This window comes from Danio aesculapii, chromosome 6 (genome assembly GCF_903798145.1).
Source record: "Danio aesculapii chromosome 6, fDanAes4.1, whole genome shotgun sequence".
In the NCBI taxonomy this organism is placed as follows: domain Eukaryota; kingdom Metazoa; phylum Chordata; class Actinopteri; order Cypriniformes; family Danionidae; genus Danio; species Danio aesculapii.
In genome coordinates this window covers 38,031,931-38,044,950 of record NC_079440.1, presented here as the reverse complement: position 1 = coordinate 38,044,950, position 13,020 = coordinate 38,031,931, and the positions used below count along the sequence as shown (strand labels likewise).

Genomic DNA, 13,020 nt, shown 5'->3' with positions numbered 1-13,020 from the left:
TTTTAATTTATTTATGAAATAAATAAAATGTAAATCCAGTTAAATACATGTTCAGTTAGGAAACTCTTGAAGCCATTATTTTGTATCACAAACACCCCATTCATAAATAAGTATTATATGATAGCAAGCACACAACGTTGAAACTCCCTGTGACCCTGACAAAGTGTTTCTCTGAGCCCTGAAACCCCTCCCTTCCCGCGCGGGAACAGCCAATGAGGAGTAGAGGAGGCTTGTCTCTGAAATAAATTGGATATTTTCATGGTGTGTATGCGAAGCGTCGAGTCTGAGCATCCGACATACGCGCAGTTGCACAGAGTGGACCTCCGGAGTCTACATTTATTTAGTGCTTCATGGACACCGGGTTAAGTTAATATGCCGACCGAGGGGAGACAGTAGACTTTAATCGCGTCAGCCGTTAATGGTTATGGGATTGCTTCACCGTAACTTCCAATCCATAAGAGACCTATCTACCTGGAGAAAGAAGAGTGAAGGCAGAGCCGCTGCTGCTCCCCGCGATAGTTTTTTCCTCTCCTTACCCGGATTATACAGCACAAGACGTTGGAAATATACTCGATAGTGGAAGCGGAGAGTTGGATGCTGTGTTTCCAGGGCTCTTCTCGCTTTGCCATGGTGTTTAAAACAAGTTGAACTGAGCCAAATCTTCAAAGGTCACCCTCAGCAATCTGCCTATGCGTTGCGTTTACAATCAGTTGCCTTTAATTGTAAAACTCTAGAGGGTTTTTTTGACTTCAGTGATTAAAACATCGGACACCTGGAGAAGGTAATTTATTTTACCTATATTTAATTTAAATTAAAATACACGTACAATTACAATAATTCGAATTAGAATATATTAAGTAAAATAACGTTTTAATAATGATACTAAAATACTAATTATAATAATTACAAGCATAATCATATATATGTATGCATATGTATGTACTAAGAGGTTAAAAAGGGTACCAGAAAGAACCAGAAAGGGTTTTTTCAGGGATGCCATATAAGAACCTTGTTGGCTTCTCTCAAGAACCTTGTTGGCAAAAGTTCTTAAATCATTTTATAGTGTGAAGAACATTTTGACAATATAAAGAAATTTTTTTTTCCACTGTAAACAACCATTTCTGGGATGAAACCGTTTAGTGGAGTACTTCATGAAACCATCGATGCCACTAAAGACCCTTTATTTTTTGAAAGAGTGGATACAAATATATATATATTCGAATAGTTTAAGTCTGTTTTTTTTTTTTTTACTTTAAACCAGGGGTTTTCAATCTTTAAAAACTCATGGACCCCATACCAGACTCTCAGACAACCCAGAGACCACCAAGCTAGATTTTTCAGATAATACATTATTCAAATTTTAATCAACTCATAATTAGAAAATGCCAAACAAAACAAAATGTTTAAAGTTTCAATTTTCATAGAATCCTAGTTAGATTTAGATTAGGGGACTCCCCTCAATATTTTGCTAATCGATAATTATTGCATATCGGTTGTAAGATAGTTGTAAGAGCTAATGTTTAGGAATGGGTTTGGGTCAATAAGGCAATGCAAAACAATAAATGAATATGTGCTTTATAAGTATTAATAAACAGCCAATATGCTAGTAATATGCATGACAAAACAATTAAATTATGAAGAGTTCAGATGCAAAAACCTTTAAGTGCCGTCTGAAAATTTCCTCTAAAATTAGCATTTTTCTTAACCTCTTATGTTTATGTTCAGTTATTTCGCTTTGAAGGCAATTAAAATAACCTATTCTTTGAGTAAAGAGTAAAATTACTGAAACAACACACAACAACCTGAGAAAAATGCTAATTTTAGCAGAAATTTTAGACAGCACTTAAAGGTTTTTTGCATCTAAACTATTATGAATAGTAGTATAATATGAAATGTTTCCTATATGTATGATATGGTGTCTCTACAGACCTCCTATAAAGACATCAGATTGAAAATCCTGACTTTCACTGTACTCACGGCTGTGTTAGAAAGAAAAAAGATGTGTCAGGGAGCAGTTATTCACACTTGGATTCAATGTATTGTCTTTGTTGTTTCAGAAGGCGAGGAAAGTTTGGAGAGAATGTCGAGTCGCAGGGTGAAGCATGAGCTGCCAGTGTACTGATTTTAGACTGGCGTATCTGATGAGTCTATGGGTGTGTGTTGTACTAAGCCTTCACTGCTGGGTTCTCGCCCCTGTGGCAGCCTCCCATGATGCCGCTGGTCCATTTGGGTGGCTCCTTTCAGATAAAGGGCCTTTTCATCACTCGCAGGAATTTGCTGAATTTGTGGAGCGTTATCAACAGGGCTTCACAACCAAATACAAGATTTACAGGTGAGTTGGATAATGATGTCTGCTATTTATTGCCAGGGACGGGTAGAATGTGTTGGACTTGTTTTGGGATATGCAGAATATATGGCGCTTTTTCATTGGCTTGTACACATATTATCGTTTATTATCGTTTACCAAGAGGTTGACGAGGAACTTTATGGAGGCTGGCTCGTTTATTTATTTATTCATTTATCTTCAGAGCAGATTTGCACATAAAACAGTCAAATAGAGTAGAACAGAGCAGAACACTGCCACTAGGCTGGACTGAAGAATGGAGAAAATGTTGTCATGAAACTGCGCAAATAAAGCAATACAAATATAATAATAGAATATTAAAACAAATATATTGCATATAAAATATTAAAAAATATATTTTTGTAAAAAATACAGTTTGAATATGTTGTATTGTATTTTATATTTTGTAAAAAATGCAATTCTACATTTACTGTAAGTAAATAAATAGTGTCTAAAAAACCTCCATCTATAGATATAGATATCACAGTAATATATTGTACTTTTATATGGACCAGAAAGAAGTACAGACCAGTATTACATGTATACTAACTGAACATATTACATTATACATTTTGTACACACTGTAAATAAAATAAAGAAATAGAAAAGTTGAATATTTTACATGATTTATACAGTGCTCAGCATAATTGAGTACACCCCATTATGAAAATGAGTATTTTGATCCATTTCTCAGTGAATATAGGCAATGTATTTTGGTGCAGTTAAACAAAACAGATTTAATAAACAGATATATTTATTAAAATAATATTTTAGTCACCAAACATATTTAGAAATTAAAGATAATACAATTAAATTCAAGCAAAATATTTCAAAAACAATTTTTTTTTGCTTCTTTTGATTTTTCCTCTTTTTTAAATGTGTATTTAATATTTTTCTATAACATAAATTTGGCTGTACTAGTTTTTAGATTGTTATTGTAAGTTAAGATAAGCTCCACATTTAGTTTCAGTACTGACTAATCTAATATGTATGCACAAATATAATATTGTATATCTTCCTATCAAAAATATGAATTTAAAGGATAGATTTGTGAGGGGTTTACTTATATATGCTGAGCATAGTATATGTTTCCCTATGGTATACTTGTATATGGACAACATGGACAGGGGATTTAAGTAACACACAACAAAATAATATTTAAACATTTATATATGTAATATTTTATTATAATATTCTACAATTCCTTTTTTTGATGTGAAATGAGTAGCAGAGTTTCTCTAGGAGATTTTTCTAAGTGCCAGACAGCTGTCCAACTTCAAAGTGTAGGTCGAAACTTTTTAATGCCAGATTATTAGTCGCAACTGATGTGAGGTGAGGTGTTGAGGGAAGTTGTGCTGAGTTAGAGCTGAGGATTAGATGAAGTGATAAACAGCCCAAAAGGGGAGGAGGAAAAAAAGCGGGAAAAGCGTTGGCTGAACTGAACCTGACTGACACGCTCATTTGGCAGAGCGATTGGACAACTCTGCCAGGCGCAGATGGAGATGGCAACATTGGGGTTAGTCAGTTGCGCTCTCCTCAACATACGTGTGTATCTGTGAATGCTCCGCTGGCTTGATTTGAATTTTATTTTTTGCTAGAGACAGACTTTAGGAGTCAACAAAAGTACAGTTGTGCTTTCTCAATGTCAGATCTCCCCCTGCTGGTGGAAAGCAGCAGCTAGAGTGTGCATGTGTGTGCGTCCGCCTGCCTGGGTGTATGGCTTTACTTTACATGCTAGGCAGGGCTGCTATCCCAACATCCCTTGTGCCTGAATGACTTTTAAGTACCTTGTTCTCACACTGGCACTACAGAGAGGGACAGGTTTGCATCTGCTACAGATCTGAGTTGAGAGAGAATCAATTCTGCTTCCTGGCCTCTTAACACTCTTTGCCTTGTATGAGACATTTGAGGAAAGATAATGATGTGTGACATTGGAACAGTTTTATATGAGCGTGTGCACGTGGCAGACATTCTATCATCTCTTCTTTGGTCTTTTTATAGAGTTCTTTGAAAACTGAAGTACGTGTGGTATTGGTTTCTTCACGCACACAAAATAAAATAGTGTGGAAATGGAATTTGGTGAGAAGCAGAAACAGCAAGTCACATCGGATTAGATGTGAGATCTTTAAACAGAAAGGAATTCTAATTTTTAGTACACTTTGTTTATTTAAAGCTATATATGTAATATAAATGAGTTATTTACAAGAACCTTTTATAATTAACCACTCAAACTTTATTACATGGTTACCATAGCTAAAACCATAATAAATACTTGAGCTATAGTCCCACATGAATGTTTAATAATCCAATTAAAGGACAATAAATATTTGTGTTTCTCATGTAAACTTGGTTTTTAAAATGTCAAACGTGAAATTCAGACATTAGAAATTAAGTCTGGAGCATTTTCCAAAATTATTATTAATAATAATAATAATAATAATAATAATAATAATAATAATAATAATAATAATAATAATAATAATAATAATAATAAAGACTTGAACATAATTTACAAGTCATAAGTCAACTTAAAACTTTTTTAGAAAAGCAAATTCGAAAGTTCTGTAACGTCAGCATCTGCTTTTTTAGTTTGTGTTTGCGTAAATTAACTTAGGTCAATACAAACTCATAAGTACAAAGGTATCTAGTTGGTGTGGGGTGACACAGATCGAATGTAAATTTGTGTCAGATGTTATATTCTCATTCTCCCCATTTACCTTCCGCCAAAGGTTGAACAGAGCCCAAGGGTATAGTAAAGACTTGGTAGTGTCTATCCCTCCTGTCAGATGCATGAAAGGGATCTCATAAAACACCAGACATATGCTGCCTGACAAGTGTATGATGGGAGGCTCTGCACGGGAGGATGGGTGGGTGAGGCGGACAAGCCGATGGCAGTGGAAAAGGTTGCCGGAGCATATACGTGCTCACTTGTTCCTCCCGTAGATGCTAATAGCCAAGCTCCCTGAGCACAAGGTGACAGCAATTGTCGGCTTAGCCAGAGCTGTGTGAGCAACAATGAGGATAAGCAGTAATTCTCCCACGCAAACACTGTCTTGCTCAAGTTTTCCTCCACTCTGGAATGGGACTTGATGTTTAAAGTCGACAGAGTGCTTTGCGCATCAGAATTAAACAGGACATGTGTACTTTGTCTTTTACTGGAATTAAAAGTGTTAAGGGCATTTAAACACATAGATATGCTGCCTTGTTATGTGTGGTTGTTTAAACTATTTGCTGTTTTTTTAAGGATGTTAAATGGCCCATCCTTTTTTCTTAGTACATTAGAGTCGTGACTAAAAAATATGATGTTTAGCATTCTTATTTCTCCCATATTTTGACTCTGTATTATAACAAATGTTATTTGAAACATTAATGTATACAGATTAATCAGTATACAGTATCGTTTATGTATTAACGCCAGCTTCACATTATTAAACAGAAAAGGATGCAACCTTCAGAAATGAGTTCAAATAATAGAAAAAATAAAAGGCAACAAATAAAAAAAGGTAAAAAAAACCAAAGGAATATGCGGTTAAACTGTAAAATCTGCTAAGGCTCACATTTTATGATTAATCTACATTAAATGGGAGACTGTAAAATCCTAAAATTAAAAACGTATTTAACTATACCATAAACTCAGACACAGTTGTTTTTTCTAGCCCAGGGAATGAGGATGGTGATGAATTAATCAAGAATTCCAATTAAAAAAGCTTCAGAAAGGGTTTAAGTGGAATAAATATAATTGAATTATTATACATTCTTAAAAAATGTACAAGTCATAAGCGTTATTAATGCCTGAAGCATTAGAGGTCTATTAGCCTCTGGCCTCTTCCACATTCAAATAGCTTTAGACGGAAAATGTTTAGCTTAACGACAGTAATGTCTGAAGATTTTCCATAAAAGCCTCAGATCATTGATTGCTCAATTAGTGGCTCTACTTTGTGCTATTTTAGTGGGATATTTAACTAATGCATTCGTGTGTGTACTGTGTACAGGACATTACTGACAGCTGGGTTCTGCATAAATTCTTTGAACTGCTCTTATCAAACGAATATATCTCGGTGTTGTCCTGGAAATCGAATCGGAGCAAAGACTGTGATGTTCACCGGTGTGGAATTTCAAATTAAACACATGAAGGCCCTCTGGTATGGCATATTTGACAAGCTTTTTCATTCATGGAATGAAAAGGTTGCATTGCACACCTTTTCATTACTGTAGGATTTATTTTGCCTTTGTAATATTTTCTCAAACCAGCTATAGGTTATACCTATTTTTAAACTCAACAGCAAGATATTTGCTTTTATACAAATGTTATTTAATCTAGATCTTATTTATTCACTGAAATAACTCACAGTTAGACAACAATCTTAGCCACACACACACACACAAAAAACATCTTAATTGGTTTTTATAATTACAATCATAGAGTCACAGTTTTATCAATTAAAAAATTACCAGTTTAACTAAATCACCTAAATAGTAAAAGTCTAATATAAATCTAATACTCAAATAGATTGATACTTTAATTAAAGTTGTTTTATGCTGATCTCAAATGCCATGTATGGGATAATATACAACAAGGAGGTTGTACTAACAGAGCAAAAGCCATCAGTCTTACATCAACGCAAAGTGGTATAAAACTGAAGGGCTTTATTCTGCGAAAACAACCGCCTAGATGTATATAACCCTGCTTATTACACAGTTACTTCCCACAAAACGAAACACTCTGGGCTGTAAAAATGTACTCTTTTTTTAAACAAAGCTTACACAAACAAAAATGGCCCAAAGCAGTGTATGCTAACCTACTTAATATTCAGTCGCAAAATGGTGCCAAATATTCAAGAAATAAATATGGATATTAATGTATTTTATAACAGTCACGATGATTTGAAGAACTGGGATGAGCCTGTGTTATTAGTTTCAGTGGTGGCTGTATGGAAAATTTGATTTTGATCAGTCACAACATTTAAAGTAATGTTATCCCGAGATAACAACTGCTAAATAACACAGGCTCATCCGGAAACTTCAAATAACCTAGACCATCAGTGAATACATTCAAATCCATATACTTACATCCGCACTCACATGTATCTGCTTGTCTTTCATGCCACTGTTTTTGACTGTTTGGTGCCATCTTGGGACTGAGTAGTGTATTCTCCATCATCTGTTTTCATTTCTCTCAGTTTTGTTTTGAATTAAAGAATCAGTAACTATTCAGCTGAGAACAATGTTTTGTGATGTTTTCATATTTTGTGGCAGGTAGCCATGTCGTTAGTGGGATAAATTACATCCTGTTGTTTTTTTTAAGAATAAAGTCATTCAGTCTTATACAATGATGAACCTATTAAGCTTTATTCTGCGACAACAACCTCCTGGATGCACTTTATCCCTAATATAACATACCTTGGAATGTTGTGAATAACCAATCAGAAACAAATAATAAAAGAGCTGTGTAATACATCTAACTTTAAAATGGCATCATTTTTCTGTTACATCAGAAAGGTTTATGTTGCTTTCACCAGTTATATTTTAAGTCTGATATTGTGTTATACAATTTTTTTTCATTGACTAATAATGCAGATGCAAATTAAAAACGTATAAGCCCAATTTGTGATTTTAGTCTATATACAGTAGTAGGTGTTGCATGTTGTTCAGTCATAGTACCATTTTACTTTCAGTGTTCAGTACCACCATGGCCTGTATACACATAGTGTGTGATCACCAATTTCAAAAGTGAAAATGCAAGTAAAAACAACACAGCATGCGTTATGGATGTGAACAAAAAGTTAGTGAGTTTACAGTCTACAACATACTTTGCAGAAATTGTGTGACTTAAACTGCATAACCCAAAAGAAACAATACTAATCAAAAGGACAAGAGTCGGCTCACTATAGAACTAAAATTACTGATTTTATTTTATTGAACATTTTTGCATTTATGAGGAAAAATCTTCATTATAGATGTAACACAGGTGAAATTGGCACTTGTGTGATTTTGGTAAAACAAATATAATTGTTTGAAATCAATGACAGAGACATATTTGAGTATTTTTGCAGTCCTGTAAAATACAAGCCTACACAAAAAAACTAGGATTAAAGGATTTAGCTATTTTAGTGAAAACTACATTTCTTTTTTACAATGGCTAGGTTGAAATTTACATAGGATTGCTCACATCCTTACCTGTCTATCTCCATATGGACAACTTCTTAACAAAATGTACCTCAAATAGCGTATTTCAGATTCACACAAATGTAGACAGTGCCCTCTAGAGGATTTGTCATCTGAAATAAGCAACGAAACGTACCTGAAACAACATATTTTACATTTAGCAGAAATGTAGGCTGAGGCACATATTAATAGTAATGTCATTAATCTGCATGTTGATTGATTATGGGACCGCACAATATTTTCATGTTACAGAAATATATATTTAATCAAAATCACATCTCTGATTTATACTGTACAAACATATTAGATTTTCCCAGATGACAGCCCAGCTACCCAACACAATACGCTATACTGTAGCTAACATAACAGAGCAAGCAGTGTACACAAGAGAGATGAGGCATCCCATAATACTCTAATTCATCCTATGTAAGATTGAGAGAGAGAGAGAAAGAAAGAGAGAGAGAGAGCAAAAGAGAGAGAGGGAAAGAAAGAGAGAGATCAGGCTAGTAGCGTCAGGCCCTAGCTAATCGTCTCATTATTTATGTTTCAAGACATGCATATCCCCTGAGTATGCTTGCACTTGCATTGGAAACACAATCAAGGACAAAACACCTACTGGCTGCTCGGTCATTGCTATGGTAGATTGTTTTGCTAGTTCAGTTTATCAGGGCCAGAGCTCGACTGAGAGAGATGAGCTGTTGGTCTTCCCTTATGGGAGTTGAATGATGGAAACACACAGAGGTGTATATGTTAAGTCATATCTCACAACTGACAGGAGCAATGATGACTGAGGCTTTGATGACTTAATATTTCAGTATGAAGAAATACTCTTTGAATAAACAGCAAACGTCCTTTGTTGAGCAATTAGCTCTAATTTTAGGTCCAGAAAGTTTCCCAAAGTCCTAAACGGCAGGAGTGAGTGAGGGCTTAATGAGCATGTTTACATCAGATTAATGTTAGCATGAAGAAGTGTTTGATAAACACAACTAATGAGGTGTAGCCTCAGCTCTCAATTTGCCTCAGGTTAGACTTCAATTGAAAATCAAGTTAGGACAGCAGTATAAACACAGCTGGTACTTGGTAATAAAGGGCAAAGGGAAAAATAATAGTTAAAGATAATTCTTGAAATTAGAGCTGCCAATAATCTTAAAAATCAAATGTTTTATCAGCATCCCATGCAACGAGGGTCATGAAATATCTAAACACTTATTTTAAGAGAAAATCTGTCAGTAGCTACGTTTTCATCCACCTATTTTTATGCGCATTTTGGATATGTGCATAAAAAAATCGGTTAATGGAAATGCTAAGATGCGCATAAACTATGATGGAAACACTTTTACAAAACAAATTCCAGTATGCACATTCTAAAACGCCTTAACCATTTCAGTATTAGTGTTAATATATTAGTAATTACCTCCAGGACTGTCAAGAGTGTCTGCGCTCTGCGTCTCATGGCTTTAAACACCATGAGGTGAAAGTCATTTATTAAATAAAGAAAAGATTCACGCAGCTTCTCCAACTGCAGCAGATTTAGATTTTACTGTTGATATTTGGCATCAGTTAATCAGGAAGTGATGATTTTGTTCTCTTTCACTTGTTGGATGGAAACACTTCTTTATTTGCATATCTTTTATGCGATATTCCAGTTCCATTAATTCAATTCGCATTTTAGCTGCGTTTTGTTTATCTTTATTGGAATATTACATATTTTTAGCTGAAAATGTGGTCCGTGGATATTCATGAATTGCAAGTACATAAACAAAACAAAAACATAAAATTAATACCTGTTCATACTGATGATATATCGAGATCTTGTGAAGCAAAAGACTGGTCATGTGCAAGCATCTGAACACATTATTGTTAGGAATTGCATCCAATATGCGAAAGAGAAAACATCTGAAAATATTGACTGGCTTTCACACTAGACATGGAAAGCACTGCACTATGAAACCCATTTATCTCATTGTACCATACAAAGGCCTGTTTGTTGTTCAAAATAGTGCAATATTCTTCTCTGTGGAGTGTGGATATTCCATTTATGAACACATGTATGTATTTGTATGTATGAATACCACATATTCACCTGATAAGCAAAGTAAGGGCATTTCTGTGTATACTTGTTCCTGCCATGCTGTGTTGACAATGCTGGTAAACTAAAATCTCTCGACTCATTCATTGTTAATAGATCCACATTATTTAATAAAACAATACAAAATTATTACAATGCACTTATGGTTTCAGTTTTCAGCCAAGTGCATCCAGAAATTTTGGTCTAATTTTTGATGCATTTAGTTTTAGGACACAATTTAGTTTTGCATGTGCTTTTTTTATGATTCTCATCCACAACCTCCATCAGTGTCATGCATAGCTATGTGTGTAAAGAGTGCATCAACATGGCTTCCTCCATGGATGCTGACAAAACACCTGGCTTTCATTCTGACTGAAAGCTTTTGACATGTTTTGGTGCAGCAAACGTTTATTACATGAGACTTTCTAGATTTATAGACTGTTTGAATTGCAGCCTGGCACAGATACTGTTGGACATAAATACCATCATCAATCCTTACTGTGAGTGTGTTAACAAATAAAAGCACTTAAGGTACGTTTGGGGTCAACATAGTGGAATAACAACTCTCGAAAGTTATTAAAAATGCAAAAGAACATGCAAATACATTTTCAATGCAGAGCACAAATGCAAATGGAATGGGTTTAGTGATCTGTGTAATGTATTGTGAGCTTACAGAATATTACATTCTCAAAAGTTTGCGGTCAGCAAGTTAAAATGCTTTTGAAAGATATTACATATTAATGTCAGGGATTACTTTATTTAGGGGTTTTCAAAATACAGTAAAAACAAAACAAGAAAATATATATAAGGTGAAATATTCAGGGATCCCTGTCTTGGCAAATCAGAGTTTTCTGCATCATTAATCCAGTAATATGTTGATTTGCTGCTCAATAAGGATTTTTAAATAATTTTTACCAATGTAAACACAATTGTGACACATTTCAATGGGTTATTTAAGGGTTCAAATTAACTTTTGTTTGAAAATTGTAGTAACAACATTTAATGCTTGCTGATAATCATAATTCAACATAATAAACATAATTCAACATTGATTGAATATAATCCTTGTTGAATCAAAGTTTTTTTTACATCTTACTGACCTGAAACTTTTGAACAGTATGTGCATTTTGCTGTATGTACTTATGAATATGAAAAGCATTTGTGAGAACTAGGGGACATGTTTACAAAATCATAAAATCAGCTGTATAATGTGGAGATGAACAGAAATCGGATGCATCATTTAAAGCTAGTGCTGTACACCTAATAAAAACACAACATGGACTTCTGTCTGTAAATACCACAAAAGAAAAAAGTATAGAAATAGTACACTGAAAACCCAACAGTCAACTTTATCAAATGAAATGAGTGTGCTTAACTCAAAATTTTACTGAAAGTTAATTCTACTCATTTGAAAAGAATTTTGAATTCAGTGTTGAAAGTAATGTGGTAATTAAATACCCCATTACTTCAACTTAAATGGAGTAAGTTCACAGTACTCATATAGATTAGTTTTTTTTAACTCAAATGGTTTGTTACAATCGGTTTCCTCAAATGGTTTGAGTTGCCTTAACTTATTGGGTTTTACAGTACTCAGTTGGTTTGAGATCTCTTCATTTATTGAGTTTCACTGTGCTCAAATTGCTTCGTTTACACAAATGGATTAAGTTCACAGTGCTCATTAGGATTAGTTTTTGAACTTAAATTGTTTGTTTCAATCGGTTTCCTCAAATGGTTTGAGTTACCTTAACTTATCGAGTTTTACAGAAGTAGAAATAATGATACCGTATTACTTAAAATACTAAAGACTGAGGTTGAATATTTGTATTCATTTATTAGTAAATATAACCAATAACAGTTAACAGTTATATTCAATTCAATTTAATTCAGCTTTATTTGTATAGCGCTTTGACAATGTAGGTTGTGTCAAAGCAGCTTCACATAAAAGATCATGGTAAATTGAAACAGTGTAGTTCAGTTTTCAGAGTTTAAGTTCAGTTCAGTTTAGTTTATCTCAGTTCAGTGTGGTTTAATAATCACTACTGAGAGTCCAAACACTGAAGAGCAAATCCATCGATGCGCAAAAAATGTCAATATCCATTGAAAAGTCTTTGGACTAGACTAACATTTTTAGAAATAGAAACATAGTATATTTAAGTACAAACTAGTTATTGCAAAATAAAAATGGCAAACCACAAAATTTTATATTTTTTATATGTTTTTCTTTATTTTTCCTGTTTATTAACATTGTATTTAATATTTTCCCCAGTATACTAATTTGGGTGTACTTATTTTTGGAATCTGATCTAAAAAAATTTGTCAGATTAGTTCTGATTCTGGCTATCGTACTGATTTAATCTAGTGTATATGAACAAATATGTTATTGTAAAGCATCCTATAGAAAATATCCATTTTAAAACAGAGAACTGTGAGGGGTGTACTCATT

The 13,020-nt window shown here is 33.9% G+C and overlaps 1 protein-coding gene across 2 annotated transcripts in view; it reads left to right on the top strand.

Annotated features, from left to right (window-relative positions):
- The first annotated feature begins 289 nt into the window (after nt 1-289).
- Nucleotides 290-13,020, top strand: part of brinp3a.1 (bone morphogenetic protein/retinoic acid inducible neural-specific 3a, tandem duplicate 1) — a 64,389-nt gene continuing 51,658 nt past the window's right edge. Inside the window, exons 1-2 of one of the 2 annotated variants that reach the window (XM_056460131.1) lie at nt 290-781; nt 2,061-2,332. In XM_056460131.1, the coding sequence (XP_056316106.1) occupies nt 2,103-2,332 (230 nt within the window). In that variant the 5' untranslated portion in view covers nt 290-781; nt 2,061-2,102. Of the gene's footprint in view, nt 782-2,057; nt 2,333-13,020 lie in introns of both variants that reach the window. The other variant, XM_056460130.1, reaches the window with a different exon arrangement.